The 22,783-nt window shown below is 39.5% G+C and overlaps 1 protein-coding gene across 2 annotated transcripts; it reads right to left on the bottom strand.

Annotated features, from left to right (window-relative positions):
• Nucleotides 1–9,939: 9,939 nt before the first annotated feature.
• Nucleotides 9,940–16,845, bottom strand: pus7l (pseudouridine synthase 7 like). Of its 2 annotated transcripts, XM_037761088.1 has the most exons (11): nt 16,478–16,845; nt 15,692–15,842; nt 14,995–15,550; nt 14,317–14,476; nt 13,402–13,621; nt 13,174–13,272; nt 12,879–12,960; nt 12,402–12,567; nt 11,892–12,000; nt 10,689–10,742; nt 9,940–10,605 (listed from the first exon to the last, which is right to left on the bottom strand). In XM_037761088.1, the coding sequence occupies exons 2-11, from the start codon at nt 15,788–15,790 to the stop codon at nt 10,231–10,233; spliced, it is 1,920 nt and encodes a 639-aa protein (XP_037617016.1). In that variant the 5' UTR covers nt 15,791–15,842; nt 16,478–16,845; the 3' UTR covers nt 9,940–10,230. The 2 variants fall into 2 exon arrangements, with proteins under 2 accessions (XP_037617016.1, XP_037617015.1); XM_037761087.1 differs by having other exon boundaries at nt 14,995–15,842.
• Between the last annotated feature and the right edge of the window lie 5,938 nt (nt 16,846–22,783).

Here is a 22,783-nt window from a genome sequence, read left to right as displayed (position 1 = left end):
CAAAAAACCTAGGACTTTGGAGGCACCTTACTAAATAAAGTATTTCCTTTAAGTCCTGATGTGCAGAAATCAAACAAAAAGCAGTATTCCTGTAAACAGACTTTGATATGTAAATCAAATCGGTGAAGCTCCCCTCTAAGGTTAGGGATATGTTTAATTTTTCATTAATGTAGCAAGTGTATCCAATTATTTTTGGCACCTAAACCTTTTCAAGTTTACTCAAATGCATTAATGTGGAAGAGCTGCCAACGGCCCCTTGCTTTCATCTGGATTACCATGGCTAAAACAGCAAATAAATATGACTTAATGCTTATAGTGATGGATTTCTGATCTCAAACTAGTTTCAAATTTTTGAAATTAACTTAAAACAATGGTTGCTTAGGAGATAGGAAATCAATCTAAAACCCTATGGAATGCTTTGGCAGTCTTATAGGGTAGGTGAAACACTACATACATTGTGGTTTATTGGTTAAAGAAATTCATTATGGTAAGGTACATTAAAGGTAGGGTCGGTGATGCTGAGAAACTATAAGAATACACTAGATTTTAAACATGATCCAACTGAAAAACTGAGTCCAGTGTTGCCAACTCTTTTCCTATGAAAGTAGCTATAGCAGCACTAGCTCCAAAAGTCGCAAAATATAGCGAGATAGACGCCAATTCGGCAACACTGACAGTCCGTCCCTTCAGTCCCCCCTCAGAAGCCACTCCCCCAAAATTATCATAATGACCGTAAACATTCGGGCCGAATGAAATGATTGGACAGGCTTATTACAGTCCTGCAACAGCCACAGACACCCGATTTTTGTGTCTCTTTTTGTCAGAGCGTTTGATTTATCGATTGCAGTCGGAATGAAATGAGAATTTCAACAAATATAACAAGAAATGTTTTTTTGCACTACCAACCCTACCTTTAATGCTTATTGTGATGGATTTCTGGTCTCAAGCTAGTTTTGAATTTCTGCATTTTCTGAAATTAACTTTAAACAATGGTTGCCTGGAAGATAACCAAAGAACATATGGTATGCTTTGGCAGTCAAATAAGGTATACAATGCATGCATTTTGGTTTATTGGTTAAAGAAAGTCATGGTACTTATGGTAAGGTACATTTAAATGTTGCTTTTCTTAAAAACAATGGGGAAAGAAGTCACAAACTATGCCTTGACAAAGGCAACTCACTCAACTATTTTGCAGATGATGGCACAATGTTCAATGAAGAGAGAGACAGTCTCCCACTACAGACTTTTTCACCTATTTCAAGAGACCAAGTACAAGTTTAAATAGTTTGTTAAAGGAATAGTTAAGCTTTGATGTTTTATGGTGAGAGTTAAATATTTATTTAAGTGTTTTGTTTCAGTGTAGATATGAGGCAGAAAAGAAAAAAGTAAGGTGAGAAACAAAGTGAGAGAAGGAGAACAGAGATCCAAGCTGAAGTGGACAAACACAGGCAGGATATATGTTCCATAGGCCTGACTGTTTGTATAGACACCGAGAGAGAATAACAGCATTAAGTATGTGCCATATCCAGTTTTAGTAGGCTATAATGTGTCTGTTAGCTTACATCTCTGATAAATAGTGCTTTTACTTCCCTCAACATATTATCTAATGGTATAAGCATGGCTGGATGTGAGATACTGTGTAGATAATTTGGTGTATGGAGATATCAGCCGTATGTAAACAGTATCTGTCATTCCTCTGTAAAACAAGAGGGAGGCTGAGGGGGGCATGGGGGCTTTCGTAGAGGGGAGGGTGAGGGACTTGAGAAAGTGAAAAAGATGAAGAGGGGGTAGGGATATTTAAGAGCATCAGGAAATAACGATGGTCCCTCAGAGCTCCTAAATAACCTCTATACCAGGACAGGAAGTTGCTCCATCAATCACCACAAGGACAGCTCTCTCTCCCTCTCTCCTCCTCGGGCACTGAACCCAACGCACCGGTGCAGCTGCTCCAAAGTGGCCGGCTGCCTCCCATTTTCATTCCTATCTGTATGAACACACACACACACACACACACACACACACACAGGACATATTTGCAAATGCAGCTGGGATTTAGTCAACAAGGTAATTACAGGACTACAGTCGGCCTCCAAACCGGCTACACCGCCGAGACACTGATTGATGTAAAGGAGAAAGGTTGATGGCAATGAAAGGATACAGGGCGGCAAACGTCAGCGATGTACCTCTCAAGGCCTGTGTGTGTGTGTGTGTGTGTGTGTGTGTGTGTGTGTGTGTGTGTGTGTGTGTGTGTGTGTGTGTGTGTGTGTGTGTGTGTGTGTGTGTGTGTGTGTGTGTGTGTGTGTGTGTGTGTGTGTGTGTGTGTGTGTGTGTGTGTGTGTGTGTGTGTGTGTGTGTGTGTGTGCGTGCGTGCGTGCGTGTGTGTGTGTGTGTGTGTATGACCTCCAAAAAATGCCCTTTGACATACAAGAGACGTGTGTATCACTTAAAGGAATAAGTCGACATTTTGAGATACACACTTTTTCTTTCTTGTTTTCAATTCAAACTGACTGCACAACGATTCAGCAGTCAAATTGGCGCTTTTTGTCTGAACACACCTCAAGGTGTAACTTCCTGGACTCTTGTTGTCGCCGTGAGGTTACAAGGCAACCAGCGGAGACTCCAGGCAGTCACTGCTCTTGGTCAAGAAATAGTTGTTGCACATACCTATCCACAAAATCACAACTTGTCATCTTTACATTATTGTTTGTGTATATGGATTAAACAAACGGTGTGTTACTTAGAGCAATTTAAATGATAACCGGGCAAGTTCTTTCATCCTGTTTCCAATCTTTAAAGCTAAGCTAAGCTAATCATTTCCTGGCTCCAGCTGCAAAGGCCTTAATAGTGTAGAGACATGAAAGTGGTATTGATCTTCTCATCTGACTGTCTTTACCATTGGTCAAACCTCCGGGGTCTGAAAAGTGAAGCCAATGCCAGAAGTGCCTTAAACTTGCATTATTTCTAATAGTCAGCAGGGGGCGACTCCTCCGGTCGCAAAAAGAAGTCTGATTGTATAGAAGTCTATGAGAAAATGAGCCTACTTCTCACTTGATTTATTACCTCCATAAACGTTGTAAACATGAGTTTATGGTCTCAATCGCTAGTTTCAAGTCTTCTTCAATACAGCATGATGTTCATTTAGTAAATTATGGTCCCATTTAGAGTCAAACAGACCATAAAGCAGGATATGCTTTAAGGCGTGGCAATGTTGTGATTGACAGGTCGCTACCATGGCGTTGTACAGCCTCGGAGTTGTCCGTGTTTTCGTCTTACAAATTTAATCCTTCCACAGTATGTTTTCATTTCATGAAAGTTAATTGGAAATTTTGGTTGCCTAAAACTGTTTTATTTAGCATTCGGTTGTACTTAGCTCCACCCCTCTGTGTCACCTCTGGTTGCAAAAAAGCCAAGATGGCGACGACCAAAAACCATGGTGTTGGCGGCCAAAATACTGAACTCAAGGCTTCAAAACTGTAATCCACAAAGCAATGGGTGACATCATGGTGACTACGTCCACAGACAGTCTATGGTCGGCACAGAAGCAAATAAGTGTAAAATGTTAAACTATTCCTTTAACTGAATATTGAAACAAGTCAAAGTCTAAATAATATAGCTTATTCTCTCTCTCTCTGTCTCTCTCTCTCTCTCTCTCTCTCTCTCTCTCTCTCTCTCTCTCTCTCACACAACCAGTGGAGGGATGCCATTAAAAATAATGAGCTTTCCTTCACCTCCCTGTGCTTTGCAGCCAGTCAACAGATTCTTCCACTCTGGCACAGAGTGCTCACTGTACCCAGGCAGAGGTTTAACAGTATTTCTTTTCCCCTTAACTTTTACAGTGTGAGAATAATTCCCAGTTGTGGCGAGTAACCCATTAATGGCTCATGTGCAAGTAGTTTGCCACGATCGCCTGAGTGTGTTAAAAGTTGGGTTGTTCGTTGGGTCACAAACAGGGCAGGAAATTAAGTTTTTTCCACCGGCTGGACACAGTGAGTGGTCCGATCCAAAAAGTCAACAGCCACTTTTTATATTTCAGCAGCCAGATGTTTTATGTCTTTTTTATTTATTTGATTATAGAAAAAAAAACTGTGTTGGATCTGTGCTTCATTCACTGCCAGAGATTTTACCAGCATTTGGTTTCCAGTTCTAACATTAATTTTCCACCTAACCAGTGTGTCACAGTTGCTGTTTGGGAATAAACTTGTATCCTTGAAACGTTAATTGGGCTCAAGCACGTGACATGAACTTGTCATGTTATGGGTTCAAATCCTTGATCGTGACCTTGCCATGGAAGGCTGACTGAGCATGCATGCTGTTTTTCACCAGCAGCATCTGATTCACACTCACACCTGTGGGGGCACTTTCAAGTGCAGCTGCGGTTTTCTAACGCTGGCATCACTTCTGCTCTATACATCTGCTGCCTTTTTTTAATACTTTTTTTTTTGTTTGGTTGACTGACTGACTTTCTATCACTTGACATCATGGGAACGTCTCATCCAACTTTCACACGCTCTCTTTTTGTCCTATGGATCCGACTGCTCTACATGTGTACACGACCCAGTGATGCTCCCAAAGCACCGCAGCATTACTTTCCCCATTAATCAATCTCATTTGACACAGTCATGTTTTTTTCCCCCTTTCCGCTCATCGATAGCTGAGCTGCCGTTATCAGGTCAGTGTATTTTCCACATGCAGGCCTCTTTGACTGGAGGACACTAAATGGGGCGACAAAGCAGTCACTGGGCAGCACAGAGGTCCGGTGGTTTCACTGTTTAATAACCCCATAATGAAAATGTCAACAACACGGCTCATGTGTCCAGTAAGGTGCAATATGAGTTACAATTTGGTGCACTGGTTTTAAAAAAATGCTAATGTAACTGTGTGTTAAATGTGAATTTCATGTGGTAAAACCATTTCCAAATAATCATATAACAGCTGGTTTGGACTTTTCCATTCCAACAATTGCACCCTTGTTAGCTCCAATCCTTGCAATCAAAGCGCCAGAATCAAATCCAAGAGCATGTGTGCACTTAAGAGCATCAGTTAAATAAATCCCTTAAATAAAGTGTAGGAGCCCTAAAGAAAACACTAGAAATCCTGAAGACTAGACGGAGGATATTCACATTAATGTGGCAGCTTAAAAGTTAAAAAACAGGCACATACTGTAAAAAAAAATAAGTGGGGGAATTTGTTTTCTTTTACTGAGATTAGTCGAAATGCATTCTGACATCGTAACAGCAGCATAGCTTCCATCCAGCCTTTCTTGACTGCGCTCAGCCACCTTTGTGTACACAGGCTGTCACGTCTGGACAATACTCCTGCAGCAACCCGGTTGACAGAGCCCAGAAAAAACACACACTTTCACTCTTTTGCTTTCTCTTTAGCAGGCACAGACAAGCTCACAAACACACACACATGCACGTACATTTTTCAAAATTCCCACATGCACAGTCCCGTATCAGCGTCTGCTCTAGTAAAAACACGGTGACTCCACTTGCCAATCAACTGACTGGAGAGCAGACAGCTCAGGAAGGTCAAAGGTCGCTGGGATGTTTATATGTCTAATCATGAACGAGGAACTGTGTGTGTGTATGTATGAACCTCTTACATTACCATAAGCTTTGAATAGGCTGATTAAACCAGAACATACGGCAGAAATGATGATCATCCTATCTTCTCCATCCTTCTTCCTGTCTCCTTCTTCTTCCTTGTCTTTTTGACAGGTGTTTCCAAGACCGCTAGCTGCTTGCTATTCCTAACATACACTTATATGGCTCCCACACTTAAAGCCCCTTTAAACTTGGCTTCAAATCTTCATTTAAAAAAAAAAAAAAAATCATTATTCATAACTAAATAAGCACTATCACAATTTTGGAAAAAGCCTTCAACGAAAAGATCCTTAGATATTAACTCTGATGGCTAAATGCTGTCATCGATTAGCTATGAGTGTGGGTATTGTTATTACTATTCTTGTGGGTGCACAGAACTATGTGACGTCAGCTTTTTCCACAAGAAGAGCGACTGAAATAGCCAACATTGTTCCGACTTTGGCAGAAACCTTTGTATTCATGTAGGACCCCATTTCTCATAGTAAGAAGCTGATTGAGAAAATATGTTTCCAGGGCCTTTAAAGGGCTGCAAAAAAAAAAAAAACTTGGCCAGAGAAAACCACACTGCTCTGTGTCTTTCATAACCCTCGGCTTCCTCCTCCTCCTCCTCCTCCGTCTCTCTTTGCGAGGAGAAATCACTGTACGTCCATGGCAAATGTCTTTCATAACCTCATGACTTCCCCTTCTCATCCACAAGCCTTTGCTCTGCTTCTCAACGAAGCGAGACGAGTAGTAAAGTTGTCATCTTTGCAACTGAAGTGGGTCAACATTTATCTAGAGCCGGCTGGGATGGAACTCAGCCCGAGGATGAGGAGACGTCCCTCGTCCATTTCTGTCTATATAGAGGAATCATATCCGGGCATATATATATATATATATATATATAGTCCTGTACTCACTATCTGTAATGTAGAATCAAGCCAATTATAGGCTATTTTTAAACTACTGGGCTTTAGCCACATGAGCACGGTACAATATATATATATATATATATTTTTTTTTTGTGCAGAGTACTGTATAGGTGATGGATCATATTCACATTTGAAGGCAGGGATTTCTTAATTGAATTTCTCTATTATTCAAAGAGAAGGACCTTGACCATGTCTTTAAGTTTTATCTTTCTTAAAACAGTTACTGATACTTAGTTGATATTATAGTTTCTAATGTAGTTCCACTTGCTCGAGTAATTTTCTGGGAATGGTATCTTAAGAATATATGATCTTGCGACTACTATTATCAAAGAAAACTGGCCTAGTGTTTCTTGTTTTATGATATATAGCCTACAACTTTGGGACTTTCGGACCAATGTGTAATATATTTACTGTAATAAATCATAAAATGACCATGATATGTCATCAGAGATTAAGAAAACAGCGTAAATTGAAACATAGGCTTCTCCGACAACAATGCTACAGCCGGTATGTTCTCCTTTGAAATGTCCATTTCGGTCCAGAACGTCTGTTTTTGTTTTGGCCGGTGTGATCCCGTCCACGGCCCATTTCAACACCCTGTTGCCACATATGAAACAAACTGGCACGCAAACACAGACTTCTTCCTTCAGATGACACAACATTAGACTCTGCCAGACTTGAAAACCCTCGGCACATATCTCTCTGGTTCGTGTACGGCTGGGTTATCAAGGCAGGGAGTATTTGAGACACACAGCCGGGGAAGGGATTCCGACTACTACTACTACTGGGACAGAGGCTAATACAGGCGTGTCTAGAAGGTAACTCTCAAATTGTGAAACCGGAGGAGCGGACGGGCCACGGCACCAATGTCTTGAATTTGAACTGCCGTTACCCATTTTAAATGCTAGCTCTCAGTCCTGCATATTGCTCCTTTAAGTTTGAGTTGTGCAATACTGAAAAATATCCCAATATGTTTGACTCAATACCTTGGATGCAACATGGGATTTACAGTCCTCTGAAAACATGTGTGGATGTGACATTTATAGGTTAAAATCAGTGGAAATTTGATGGGAAATGGAAGTAAATACAGAAGAGACAGAACGAAGATAGAACAACTCGGACACATGGTGGTAAAGCTGTCACAGCAACCACAGAAAAAAAATGAATAGTTCTACATTTCGGGCAATACGCTTATTCAATTTCTTGCCAAGAGTTAGGTGAGGATTGACACCACTCTCCACTCTCCAAAGCTATTTCCCAAAATGTTGAACTATTCCTTTAATGGAGGAGCTATTTGCAGAGGAACTCATCTTTAACTCTCTTGTTTTTCTGTGATTATTGGCTGATACATTCTGGTAAATGGCCTGTTTCAGTGAAGACATCTGCAGGCAAGGTGACATAAAAGTGGTTGAGGATTTAATGAGACTGTTGAGAGGTCGAGGAGTTTAACACTTTAATATGTGGCTTTTATGCCACATGTGGGGAGAAATGAGGATCCACCCAGCACACGATTTTACGTCTCATTTGATGTCAATATGTGAGAACTGTTTAAAACAAAAACACTCGAAAACATGAAGAAGAATTTGCACGATATATCTGTCAAGATTTGACTTTGACTCCGGAGGCAAGAAACTATTAATACACAGTATAGGATTCAGTCCTTAAGTGTTTACTGCGAGGATTTCAATTATCTGCCTTCCTTTCTGCTGGATATAGTGTGTCATTTTGTAACAAAACTCCTCAAACAGTGAAAAAACTCATTACTGCTAATGCGTCTCCTTGGCAGACAGTTTAGCTCACAGGCAGGCACTTTATCAAACAGCGCTGAGGGTGGATGACAGGCAGCATGTCAGAACCCACCTCCGACTAAAACATCCACATAGCCACTTTGCACATTGCTTACAGTAACAGGGTATTAAAAAATAGCCCGGAGCTACATCCAACGTGAGGTTTTATATGCTGCTGTCTTTAAACGTTCTCATCAAAATTGCATAAATTAGTCACAGGAGGGGGAGAATTGTAATACAGATCGGATGTTGCCCCTCAGCGTCACAATTACACCAGAGTTTTATGCTTCATTATATTTTATATTGGTTCTCCTGCTGGTGCACAGCTCTTCTTTTTTTTTCTTAACGTGAGAGTGGATCATATGAACTGGCACGATGGATTTAGTCCAAAGATTAGGAGGTTGATATACTCATTAACATCATCAACCTCTTAGGTATGTGGTGAAGGTGCTGTTTTCTCTCAGATAAGGAACTCAATATGCAAATATGACCCAGGGTCATTTGGTGGACACTTAGGGAATGAAACATTCACACTTTTACAAATAAGTTTAATATTTTTAATAAGTTTAAAGTTTGTTTTTACATTTCATTTAGAGGAGTGGGAAGTGACTGGTTATTATTATTGTGTGTTGTCTCCATCTAGTGGTGATTAGTGGACAGTACAATAACCAAAAATGAGGGAAAATGGGGAAGTGACCAAATTCCATAATAAACACTAATTCCAATTGTTAGTATGCAAGTGTGTTCCTAATGTAAAATGACCAAATTAAATATACTGAAAGCACTCACTATGCACATGACAACTACTACATTATAGCCTTCATAACGGTAGGATTTATTGCAGGACTGAATGTATCAGACTGCGCTAGTTTTGGCTATCTAATAAACTAATAAATAAATAGAAATAGACTGTGCATTACAATACCCATGCTACCATACTACTTAGTATGCCAGAAAAAGATTTAGTATGACCTAATACATAGTATGTCAAATGCAGTATGCCAAAAATACCAGGATGTCCTACTACATCTGGTCGCATTTTGCAGTATGCAAGCCAGCATGCTTAAAATTTCTGGCTATTCTGACTCACAATTCTCTGCACAAGAGGGTCAAAGTTCAAGGCGCAATGTTATGAAGTAGTATGTCCCTATTGTATGCATACTGTATGCAACAGTACGTACTTTGTCAGGGCAGCTGCAGTATGTGCTAAAAGTAAAAAGAAAAAGTATGCGATTTGGAATGTAGCCTGAGTGTAAGATGAGTGCTGATGGATGGGCACCATTGTGTCCCACAATGCAATGCACAAAGGAAATGGTCACAGCATAGAAATGTGCGTCTGTATCTTTTTAACACTGCACCTGATCCTTCTCTAGACAACAGAAGAATGTGGGATAGTAATTACGATTACTTATTTAGCAAAGAAATGTATTTTGTTATCTTGGAAGATATTCAAATTATTTCTTCTACCAATTATCACAAATCTTACAGTGAGAGAAATTAACTCTGGAGAGGCAAAACTGAAGATTTTGGAGCCTATTAATTTCATATTTGTAAAACTTACAGAATCGCAGATTTAAATCCAAATATATTTTGAGTGGGAAAACTAAAAAATTTCAAAATAAAAGTTGCAAAAAGTTTTTAAAAAGAAAAGTACTTTTATTTCTAAAAGTTTTATTTATGGCACAAAACACAAACACTGTTTACACGGTTTTAACATTTAGATTTGTTCGTTTGTTTTATCAATTGCACGTTTTATGCATTTTTTTTCTATTTATTAACACGTCTTATGCTCATTACTTCAACGATAAACCAAAAAGGCTACTAATAATGTATCACAATGATGGGTTACAAAAACTAAAACAAGAAAGCTCCTTCTCTTCAGCAAAGTATGTAGAAATACAACAGGACCAACATGTCCCTTGACCTCTAGGGGTCACACTTCATGATCTCTCTGAGGCAGATGGTAGCGTAGCAGGAGGAGTCCAGGTCAAAGTTTAATGTGAGAGTGAGCGAGTCCTGCTTCCCTTCTACTGTTGTGCCATTCAGCTGCCGGTCACTATTTCTACTGCTGTTTCCTGTCACCTCTCCTCCGCCCTCCATACAGCCTGCTCTCTGCAGCTGGTAGCTGAGGTTGCGTGGTACGGCCAGCAGGGGGCGGTAGCAGCCAGGCAGATTTAGTTTGAGGTTGCTGATTCTGAAGCGACATTCGTCCAGTCCATCCCTGGCCAGTCGCTCCTGGTACCAAGTCGCCATGGCGTTTTCCGGATACTTCACGGTGTTGCCCGGCATCGGTAGCAACACCTGACGGGATAATAAAAACACAACGGTGAGAAAAGTAATTAACAGAAGCATTTAAAGTAGAGGTATATCACTAAACTACATACATGTTCCAGTGTGTACACTCCGTCTTGCTCCTCTTGGTCCGTCACCACATGGATCTGGAGAATCAAAGAAGGAAAAGGTCAGCAACACTGACGTGGTTTTTGCAAAATGTGACAATATGTAGAGCAATCAAGATGTCACAAGTACAATCCCTGAGAAGAGAATGTGTCCTTTAATAACCCCGTTTTCTGCAGAAATGTCCTTGAGCTGTTTTATTGGACAACAAGATGATTATGTAAGACGCTGTCCTTATTTAAGAAACCCACCAGGACCCTAGGGTCTTATCCCTCCTATGGGACAGGAACTTTTCCCCCATCAGACTTATAATGAGCCTTTGGACAATGTCCCCTGGGACTTTCTATATTTGGACTTCTGAGGATTTTGAACTTGAGGCTGTAAAATACAAAATTAGACATTTTGGACTCTAGAAATTCAACTCTTTGTCTGTTTTTGAATTAATATTATTTCTTTTACAATTTTCTTCTTTTGTGATGTTGTTGCCATTTATTTTACATATTTATATACGAAGTTGTAAGTACTCATTCACTCTGCTTAATAAACCAGCACACATACACATTTAAACCCAGTTGTTTTCATTTGTGTTTGATACATTTCTCTGTGTTCAGCCTTTAGTTTATCTGAGATAAGGTTTTTTTTTTTTTTAATACCTTTATAGCAATCAACTCATGAAATAGTACATCCAAAAAATGTCCAACATATTTGCAATTATTACTATTAATTTTGTATTTTATACACCCAGTGGTACAAACAGAAGAAGAGAACAAAGAAAGAAAAATAGATAAATGAAAAGAAATAAAATAAAATAATTAAAATTAATAAAGTCAAAATAAATAAATACAAAAAAATTCAAAAATAAAAGTTAAAATCTTGTATTTATTTTATTTTATATATATTATTTTTTTATTATTATTATTGAGATACAGTTTAAGTCCAAGCTCTCCCCACATGTCACTGTTGTGTGCACTCAAAACTAATTTAATTTTTTCCTCTGCAGGGCTCAGAGTGAGGAGACTGACCCATATCAGCACCTAGTTTCCCTGTGATAGCCAGAGGGCATGAACATACTTAGTCCGGCACAGTGTTCGCTGTAGCAGCAAAAAGATACCTGCATCCCATCCTACATATTAAATCATCTTTTCTTTTCCCTAAAAACAGATCACCCCCCCTCTCTCTCTCTCTCTCACCTGCGCCGGGCCGGTCTCTTCAGTGTCCTCCTGCATCCACACCAGGTCTCCTCGCCGGGCGCCGTGGCCCAGAGTAGTCAGCCTGTGTGCCACCGCCTCGTTCCACACTCTGACAAACACATCAGCAGAGTTATCACTATTAAACAATTAAAGCAGTGGGAGCTGATTTTAACTTCCCAAACTGAGTATGACCTTTTATATGTAAAAAGAAGACAAATCACTCATTTAAGACAGAATTTGTTAAGTAATGAAAGAGATGGAAGCAGGTGATGCTGGGTTAAACCTAGCTAGCTTTGTGACTCAAATGTAATGAGGCACAGGTAGGGTTAAATCCTAACACTGAATGGGAAAATCAAGCTGTGGAAAGCAAATAATTAATGTTGATCTCCCAGTTTGTGCAATGGAGCTGCTCAATAGCAAACAGTAGAAAGCCACAATATGTTTGTGTTTGACCTGGGCAGGAATCACATAAAAAAGGGGTGTTTCTGAGATTGTATTTGCAGCTGTTACCTGCTACAGTAGGCGTGCGGGTAGAAGACTCTCATGCTGTGTGGCAGGCTGAGCCAGGCTTGGGTACAACCATCCGGACCTGTACCGTAGCGGTTCAGGGCCCGGAGCATGAGTCGCTCCCTGGCCTTCGACAACGGCATCAGCGCCAACGACTCCTTAGCGTTATCTGGTTATGAAGAAGTAGGAAAGATGAGGAAGTAAAACACTTAGAGGGGTTCACATTTAGGTCATTTACAACATTTTAATAGAACCAAAACTCGAAAACGAAAAGGGGCTTTTACGAAATATGATTCAACAAATTCTTTGAAATAAATAGAGGAACTGAGTATCAGCCGGAATACGCCCAGCAAAGGCCTACTCATAGTTCCTCCAAATTCTGCATTGAAGTTCTTGGAAAGCAACTTTCACATCATCTTTAGTCATCTTCAGGAAAAAAACAAATGAAACTAAAGTGGTCAGTGTTGTCCTCGCTCTCACCTGTTTGGAGGAAGTGTCTCTTAGCGTGGCTCTGAGGATCATTGCCGTCCTCTGGAGTGAAGAAGAGACGCACGGCGCTCACCTGACACAAACAACACACACGTCACAACACACACTAATAACTCGGTACTGTGCAGTCTAGATAGCGCATTAAATTCCTTCTGGAAGTGTTTTCATGTCTTCGTGCAGTCGTTGGTTACCCACTTTGAGGAACCGGTCGCTGCTCAGTCTCATTTCACAGCATGAAGGGAAGTAACAGCTAGTCATGAACGTAATAACTGTCTGCAACACTCACCATGTCTTCTTTGAGTAATGCCAGGCCTACGCGGTCAGACTGAACGCTCTGCACGCTGCCAAACCTCTGCGGCCCGTAGTAGTTGACAAAACCTCTGGCCTGCGAAGAGCAACAAACCGGGTGAAACATTGATTTGTATCTTTTCTAATTTGAAAAGTCATCGGAAGCATATTTCAAGTATTACTGAACAGCATCTCAAATGAATTTGGAAACTATTTGAATGGTTACCTTGACATTCTCCACTGCTTCCTTTACCAGCGCTGCCAGGCGAGTGTGTGTGTCTGCACCAGAGGAGTGTGCGTCACCGGCCCCGTGCGGTCTCAGGTCGCGGACCACCAGGTCAAAATGGTTCCCCTGGAGTCGCCCAAGCCTGAGAGGCTCGCTGACGGAGCGGATCTGAGACAGACGCATCCCTCTCTTCTCGAACTCGGCTGTCTTCTCTTTCAACCTGGTGATAAATAACATGAAAGAAATCAATAGGTGGTTGATTTTTGGCATTCATTTTGAGGGACTTCAAACAACAGTAAAGAACCTTAATATGGCACACTGCTGGAGAAGTTTCAGTGGGTTGTAATCTGCAACCTCAACGCTAGATGCTGCCAAAATCCTACACAATGCACCTTTTAAAAGGTGCTAAATACGGGATTGGGAGCATTTCTATTTTCTCTCAACAAAAATGGCGAAAGTGCTGTTCAGAGATAACAGTGTTTATCTAATGTGAAACCAGAGGGTGGTGCTACACTTCTGCGACTGCGCTTTAGGATAAAATGCCGTTATCAGCTGTAAACGCTGTATGAGAGCTTTGTCAACAAAGCACGGAGAAGCTCGGCTTAAAACACACACAGAGGGAGAGTGACTTCATTCTCTGCTCAGGTAGACATTACTCCTCTATATCTTTACATAGCAAATAGCTGTTTGCTGCTATATTAATGCTCTGGATATCAAATTTAGCACCTTTAACTAAACATCTTTGGACTTTTGGACTGTTGGTCTGACAAAACAAGACATTTGAATAAATCCCCTTGGACTCTGGGAAAATGGAATAGATATCTGTCACTATCTTCTGACATTTTTACAGACAGACAATTTATGAATAGTGTAAAAATTCCCAAACCAAAAATCCATGAAAGAAACGCAGCATACCGTTGAGTTGAGACCTTCTTGACCACCATGGCCTGGTAGGTGATGGCTCTCTTATCCTTGGTCCCGGCGTAGGTGAAATCGGACGGTAGCACCCCGAGAGCGGCCGCCATGTAGCTGATGGCCTCCAGCGTCTCCAGGTTCTCCTTACGCAGAGTGAAAGCTGAAAGAGAGGACACACACACACACAGGGGGTGTTTTCATACTAATGTTAAGTGTTGCTTGAGGGAAATCTGATTAGAAACGCTGACTTACTACATTGTTTCAATTTTAAAGATTTCCTTCCCTGTGAGGGACCTTCAGTTGGTACAAATATTTAAAGATATCAACTGGTGTGTGACTTCGATGAGGTATGCTGGGTCATCCTGTGAGAGTCAACTGACTTAAACAGACTTGGCACATTCACAAACATCAAGAAAATGCCAGTTGGTATGCGTTCAGAGTCTGAACAAATAGGCAGAAAGAACTGAGGGGGAAAGCACATATTTTGTGATATGATTAGTTGAAGTTATTTTATAACAAGAGTGCCAGACTTTGAGCTTCTATAATGTGAATATTTGCTGTTTTTCTTAGTGTTGTATGATCTCATTTTGGATATCTTTGGGTTCTGAACTGTTGGTTGGACTAAATGGGCTATTTTCTGACAAAGATTGTTAGTTTTGATCAAATTCTGCAGCATACCAGTATAAACATCTTCTTCTTTACGTTCCTCCGCTGTTCTTTTCTTTGGCCTCCCTTGCTCTCTCAGCCTAACCGAGATCGCCGTCGTCCCCTGGTCGGTGAAGCTTTTCGTCTCCACCAGCTTGCCAAACCTTCGGCTCAGGAAGTGGTGCACCACCGTCCTGTGCTCCTTGTCATCGTCGGGTCCGAACGTATAGGACGAGCCTCGCACTTTGGCATCTATGAACCTGAAGAAGTCCTCCGCTTCGTCCTCTGTGACCAAGTGAGAGAGCTCCCTGTAGTCTGGGTCTTCCCTCACCCTGATCTCGGGCTGAATGGTGACGGTCATGAGGAAGGGGAAGCGGTGTCTGACGGCCCGATGGACGTTGGCTCTGTGGTGTTTGTCGGCGAAGGATCCGAGAGATAGCTCCTGCTTCGTCGGCTTCTCCTTGAGAGTCAACACAAACTGCTCCAGCTCCTCGCTGACGGACTGGCCTAAAATCACACTTAGATCGAAGCTGCCCGGACTAGGTATGGTGACGTCTTGCCCGCAGTCAGCTTCTGCATCGTCAGTGTCCTGCGAGACCGAGGAGTGATTATTCCACTTACACTCTGCACTGCTTTCATTGTTTTTATCTGAGGAGGCACAGTCTGGTGTGTGGTGTGTGGCTGCGGCTGCTGTGTTAACACGCTGTCCAGAGATGTCTATCTCAGTCACCACAAAGTCTTTGATGAAGTTTTTGATGCTCCCGAGAAAACCTTCATGGTTTGATATGAAGCACGCGGGGACGTTCACAGCATCACTGTCCTGCTTCATGGTCGCTTCATCCAAAATGCTGCAGAGATGTTTCACTTCACTCCTGTTACTCCTGAAAAGGACAAAGATAAGATAAGATAAGATAAGATAAGATAAGATAAGATAAGATGAACCTTTGTTAATCCCCAGAGGGAAATTCAGGTGTCAAAGCAGCAACATCAGCAAACATCAGCAAACAGAGTGAAACACAGGAGAGGTAAAGGGATGTAAATAAATCTGGGATAGTTTTTATATTATATTATATTATATTATCATTCTATGATATATGAGTTAATAGAGGAGAAGTGAGAAAGGGGTATAGGGAAATATAAGTTTTACTTCTACCTATACTCCTTTTCGGACACTATTACTCTTGTTTTGTTTGTTATTATTTTGTATCTGTTTTTATTTATTTTATGTTTGAAATAAAGTCTTTCATTCATTCATTCATTCAAAGGTATGCACTTTTAACAAAATGTGTAAGCTGTGTCTAAAGACAAAAACAAGGCATGTGTTTTTATATGGCACAATTCATACACTTAAGGCAATGTTACAGTGCTTTACATGTATTTAAGAGAAAAAATAGACTTTAAAAGAGTAAATCTAATAGAAAATGTACAAAATATACAAAATCAGACACAATAGAGAAGATAAACATAGACATATACATTAGACGGTAGTAGAGGTTAACAGGGCTTTAAAACCTACCTTTTTAAAAGCAATCAGAGATATGGTGCACCTTACGAAACAATGTCAGGAGGTTTAGAGAGATGATAGATGCTTTATATCTGCTTAAACCTGGCTTACACATGCGAAATAGCTCGTCTATTTACAGAAACATCCGTATCCTACACATGAATCCCACCTCGACAGAGCTGACAGAGAGCTGTAGCTGCTACAACAAAGAAATCAATGCTCATGCCTGTCTTTAAAACGATGATTCACCTTTATTGTGAAGGAATAACGCTAACTTATGACTGTTTGTTTACTCAACGAAGCTACACGCGGTATGTAAACGAGGAGCTGTTGATGTAAACACAACAGCGCTGAGATAATTCAGCCTACTTCCGCGTCATGTGACCGTCATGTGACGTTTCTTAAAGGGACAGACACACAGTCCTGGTTCATTTGTGGAGCACTAAACGTTATTTTAATAGTGATGGAAGTGCTAATAACTATATCATTGGAGGAATAAGAATATCCCAATTAAGTTCAAATAATTAAATGGAATTAGTATGATATATTGTTGTTGTTGTTATTATTATTGTTGTTGTTATTATTATTATTATTAGTAATAATAATAATAATAATAATAATAGTAATAATAGCATCATTATTATTATGATTATTATTATTATTTGTATTATTAATGTTATTGTCATTATTATTATTAATAATAATTATTATATTGTTGTTGTTGTTTTTATTATTATCATTATTGTTAACTACTATTATTATTATTAATAACTATTATTATTATTAGAATAGTAATAATGTGAAATATACTGTACATTACAAATACATAAACAAATATGAATAGATTTTATGTCGGTTCAGTCAATATTTTTAATGTATTTGTATTTGTGTAGCACTAAACGTGCTATAAGTGCTAATAACTATATCATTGGAGCAATAAGTTAATATATAATAATCCTAATTAAGTTCAAATAATAAAATGGAATTAGTATGATACGTTGTTGTTATTGTTATTATGATTATGATTATAATTATATTATAATTATAATTATTGTTGTTGTTTTTATTATCATTATCATTATTGTGAACTATTATTATTATTATTAACTACTATTATTATTAGAATAGTAATAATATGCAATACACTGTACATTACAAATACATAAACAAATATGCATGGATTAAGTTCAAATAATAAAATGGAATTAGTATGATATGTTATTATCATTATTATTAGTATTATTATATTATGATATTATTAATAATAACTATTATTAACTACTACTATTATTATTAGAATAGTAATAATAGTGCAATATATATTAAACATACATAAACAAATATGCATAGATTTTATGTCGGTTCAGTCAATATTCCTAATGTATTTTAAGCACACTTTTAAACACAAAGAATATCTTGTCTTATCAAATAAATATCTAGAATAAATCAAACAAATGTAACATGGGGATTTATATGTTTACATATGTGCAATCAACCCAGTAATAGAACCAAATTAATCAGGTGTTTTATATTTGGATTTTTACTTTCAAAGTAAAAGATAATGTTGAGGTTCACAATTAACCGTTAGGTCCATTTAGTAGCTTTCCTGAGCTTTCAATCACCATAAAACATCGGCAGCAAACAAAATCCCATTCGTAATCCATTATTGCTTTTATAAACATCATTGTCATATGACAATTATTACAAAGACTTGGTGTGTGTGCCATGGAAACTGAAGAGCAGAGGAATTTGATGCAAGTGCTGCAGGGTAGGTTCGTCACCCGGTGGGTGGGAGGGTGGTTTACTGGCACTGCGGGTTGAACTAGATATTTTATACTCTTTTATCCACTTTGTGGTCAGACAACACTCGCAATAAGAACTTGTTTTTGTTCCATGGCATTCATTCTGAGCAAGTTCCTGGAAATAACTCAAGTTGTACTGTCAAAATATTTGTCTTGTCTTATCACCTCATACTGTCGCATATATCTTGTCTTGGCTGCATGTAAACTACAGAACCTGAAGCCAGGAAACTGTACACACACACACTCCCCACACGCAATATAAAAAGGCCTGTTGCCTCATCTTTAACTTAATGTTAATGCCATAGGTTATGAATCTGAAGTGTATCTCTTATAAATGTCTGATTCTCTAACATAGGCCTCCTGTAAGTGAGACCTTGGTGAACACAGACTCCCCCAAAGAGACTTTCTTGGGAGTTTTGAGCAACATATGAGGAATGTGTAACTTTCTCCAAGACAAACACTAATAATCAGCGGATTAGACTGCGCCATTGCTCACCTCCCGGGACTACCTAAGAAGGCAATAGGTCATTGGCAACATGTACAAAATAACCACATCCTGACTGGAATGAAAAAAGAGTGAGAGCGTATTTCTCCAGAGTGAGGGTCCCTTTCCTGACTGTTGAAGGAAATCTGGGCTACATTTCAAGGTTGTAGATCCAGATTAGTTACATAACTTCCTGCAAACACTGGACCCATTGACTCTAAAGTGCACATTAATTAAATTTATAGTGATATCCTAATAGCCTACTGGTGGTACAGCTTTGGACCAAGGCCCTGTAAGAGTCCCCCGGGAGAGGGGTGAGGATTTGCATCTGCTGAGCACTTTAAGGAAACGTTTAAACCATGATGATACCTGCTTCCCAAACATGTGCTGTTGTTGCTGGTGATGTAAGTGTTCTTCTGTATAAGGATTGATTTGACTGCTGAAGAATCCCTCAGAGTGATTCAGCATAAACACACAGCTGCAGTATCAACTAATCTGCCCCACCGGAACCGAAGTATTCAAAAACAAAGGGAGTTTGGGACTAAACAAAATGCTTATCCCCTCTTCTATCCCAGAAATACAGCACATACAAAGTCTTTTATATTATGAAGCAGGTTTAAGTGCTATATAAATACTGTGAAAGTATCGAAACGCTCAATCCATGGAGAAATACACATTACGAAACTGTGTCTTTCAAACAAGCCGTCAGGATTTCTGTCCATTTGTGATGTCACAAATCTACAGTATATTATAGACCATTACACTGTTTTAAACGTAACACTCTAAATGTGTCCCTGTTTATTTCCTGTTGCACTGTATGCGAATGACATCAGCTGAAAGGAAGTAAACATGGACCCAAACTGTTGCCTAGCAACTCAGTTCCGTTGCCATTCCGTTGAAATGAGCTGAAACGGAGTGTTTCAGACAGAGGGTAAATACAGGCAGACAGTATGAGGAAAATAAAGTTGTTGTTTTTTAACATGACAGCATGTAAACATGTTCTAGTAGAAACACAAAATAGTGCATGAACCAGAAAAGCATGAGGTATCAATGACAATATGGGACCTTTAAGTTCAAAATTTGCAGTGTGAAATTTTGCAAAAACACACGTATATCCCCAAAACATAAGAAAATATTAAGGGAATTGTGTGAAAATTTGTGAAATATGCTTATTGGCTGTATTGCCAAAAGATGAGAAGATTGATACAACTCACTTACTTTACTACAATAAATATGAAGTTACAGCCAGCAGCTGCATGGTTCGCTTAGCTTAGCTTAGTTTAGCATAAACACTGGAAACCGAGGGAAACAGCTAGCCGACCTCTGTTTTAAATGTAACAAAATCCATCAACCAGCACCTTTAAAGCTCACTAATAGTTGTTATTTGTTAAGTTATACTTAAAGGGAAAATAACAGAAACAAGAAAAAGATTTATTTGATTTTACACTGAGAGGATAACGGTAGCAGGAAAGTCTGCTGAAACAATGTGAAGCCAATTCAATATTTACTCTAAAAACCCTTCAACTACGGAGCGTGAATATATAAACTTCCTCTCAATTAAAGGCTGTAGATTTATTTTGTTGCATGTCGTTGATTAATTGCATTTCTACAAAAAATCTCTGGAGCTACATAAGACATTATTCAACTGTTCTCACAGACGTCATGTGTAAAATCAATGGAGGGCCCCTTTAATTACCCAATACAGAGGCTCTGAATGATAACACATGTGATTAGTTGGCTGCTGGACTACTGAACTATTTGTCTTTGCCTGTCTGGAGATTACTGATCATGAGTAATTATTGTGTTGTTCATCATGCTGATGTGGCGTTCAGTATCTCAATCAGCTTTGTGACAAAAGAATCTTTCTAAAGTGGCAATCTTGAAGATTTTCATTTAAATAAGTGTCTGTTAAGTCACTGTCTATCGCCAAATGAGGTAACACAATGGTGATTGAGCCCACTGGTGAAAGTATTGCAATATTTATATATTTGCAGTATTATGAAATGGGCGTCTGTTGTGGCATTCCTGGAAAATTACAGTTTTTCTCCATTGCATACACAAAAAAAGGAACTACGCACACAATACTGGAAAAATTGAAGCTCATAAACATAGAAATATAATTTTTCTACTCTATTTCTATGCTCATGTATCAACAAAAAGACTCCAGATTGCTAAACTCTGAACACAATTATATTGTTTTCACTCAAATAGTTTTCTAAATCAACCAGGACTGAAATCTTAAGGATTGCCACATGTCATCATTTGACATTATAGGAACAGGAAAAGGAATAATTGTTCATGGGAGCTAGACAGAGAAGTGAAAAAGTACTAATACACGGAAAATATCAATTGGTCAACCGCTGAAAGTCACATGTGAAACCCTGTTTAGGACTTTAGACACATCATTCACACATGGACTTTTCTCCGCCAACAAGATTCTCTCATGATACTGATCTGTATCATCCTTCACTCTTCTATTTCCTTAAGTATTCCCACATATTCTAAAAATGTTGCTCCACGAGAATCAATGTGCATCATTTATCTTTTAGAGAACAGAATTGGTCCAAACATCTCCAGTAAAATAAAGGCTTTTTTGGCTCTTTGCCTGCTTCCACCCACCACCGACATCCTCTGCGCCACAGAATGTCTCTGTGCATTCATGTCCTGCAGATGTGTGACTGCATGCCAACATACACATGCGTGTGTGCCAAATGATTTTATGGATGCGCACTGGTGACTGAAACAGTTGGAAGCATGGGGCACTGAGGAAGCTTTAGGTTTGGATATGGATGTCTGTATTGGTGTGTGTGTCTGTGTGTGTGTGTGTTCATCATGCTCTCCAGATGTTTCTATGCTCCATCAGGAAATGCTCCACTCTGGATCTGCTTGAACAATTGAAATTCTTCTGCAAGGACTCCAGGGAGCAATAATGTTGCAGCAATGTGCAGATGGATGGATGGATGGATGGATAGATGGATGGGTAGATGGTGTGAGTGTGTGTTCGTATGTGTGTGTGTGGTTCTCTGATGGGAAGTCATGTGATGCAGCAGCCTCTCACTAGTTCCTTTGTTCGTTCAAGACAACAGCAGACAAAAAGTGCTTTATTAGGGGACTGAGCTGACGGCAAGTTCACTAGAAAACAAATAGAAAAATAAGAATTTAATGCCCCCCCTTCATGTTTCGACTTTCTCACTTTCACTGCTAACATTGTGACCAGTGGTTACTCTTCTTCACCGTACTGTGCTGAAGTCAGCACAAGAAAGCTCGTCCAAATTGATGTTTTCCTGTTGATTAAAAGGGGGGGAAAAAACACGTGTGTCTGGGGTAAACGGCCAAGTTTTTATTTGAGGCGTCTTTACAGTGAGGGAATGACAGTAATGCCAAAATTTAAAAAAAAAAACGTTTGGCTCAACTTGCCCCTGATGAGCCTATGGAGAGAATAAGTTTAGCCATATCAGTATGCCTAGTCCATCAATCATACCTGTCTATCACTAGGTTATCAAAGAACTCCCCCACATTGTGCCTTTAAATTCAGTGGCTCTTCAGAGAGAGGTCGCTTCACAAGGGCGGCATGACAGATGGTGACCCTAAAACGAGAACCCAGCACGTCCTAGAAAGGGTTAAAAGTTGATTAATGATATTTTTATTTTTGTCCTTAATTGAATCCCTGCAGTTTGAGATTCACATAACAAGTTGAAGCTCTAATCTAATTATATATAATTAGGAATGGCTCAACTTCCCCGAGGCTTTTTTGGCTCAAATTACCCCACACCCCCGCCAATTTAACAATCTTATATCATCCAGCAGTTGTGTGACATTTTTTCCAAACTTGTCCGTAACTGTTCAGACACGAGAATCACGACTCCTTGAACATAAAAACAAATCAATTTGAATCACTAAAATGTGCTCACCACTTGTCATATGGAACCTCTCTCCATCACTAAAACGAGTGACGATTCAAAAATGTGTGGCAGATGACCAATTTTGTCTATAGGGGTGTCTCAACTTATACCCACCGGCTCAAATCGCCCC

The sequence above is a fragment of the Sebastes umbrosus genome, chromosome 23 (assembly GCF_015220745.1).
Source record: "Sebastes umbrosus isolate fSebUmb1 chromosome 23, fSebUmb1.pri, whole genome shotgun sequence".
NCBI lineage: Eukaryota > Metazoa > Chordata > Actinopteri > Perciformes > Sebastidae > Sebastes > Sebastes umbrosus.
This window is presented reverse-complemented; position numbering and strand designations above follow the sequence as displayed.

Bases quoted from the DNA above. Each gene is read 5' to 3' on its own strand.
- pus7l (XM_037761087.1), bottom strand. From the start codon at position 15,790: ATGAAGCAGGACAGTGATGCTGTGAACGTCCCCGCGTGCTTCATATCA. The intron at 14,477-14,994 runs GTATGCTGCAGA...CCTCTCTTTCAG, and splicing joins AGAAGAAGATGTTTATACTG to CTTTCACTCTGCGTAAGGAG. The intron at 12,568-12,878 runs GTGAGAGCGAGG...CTTCATAACCAG, and splicing joins GAGACACTTCCTCCAAACAG to ATAACGCTAAGGAGTCGTTG.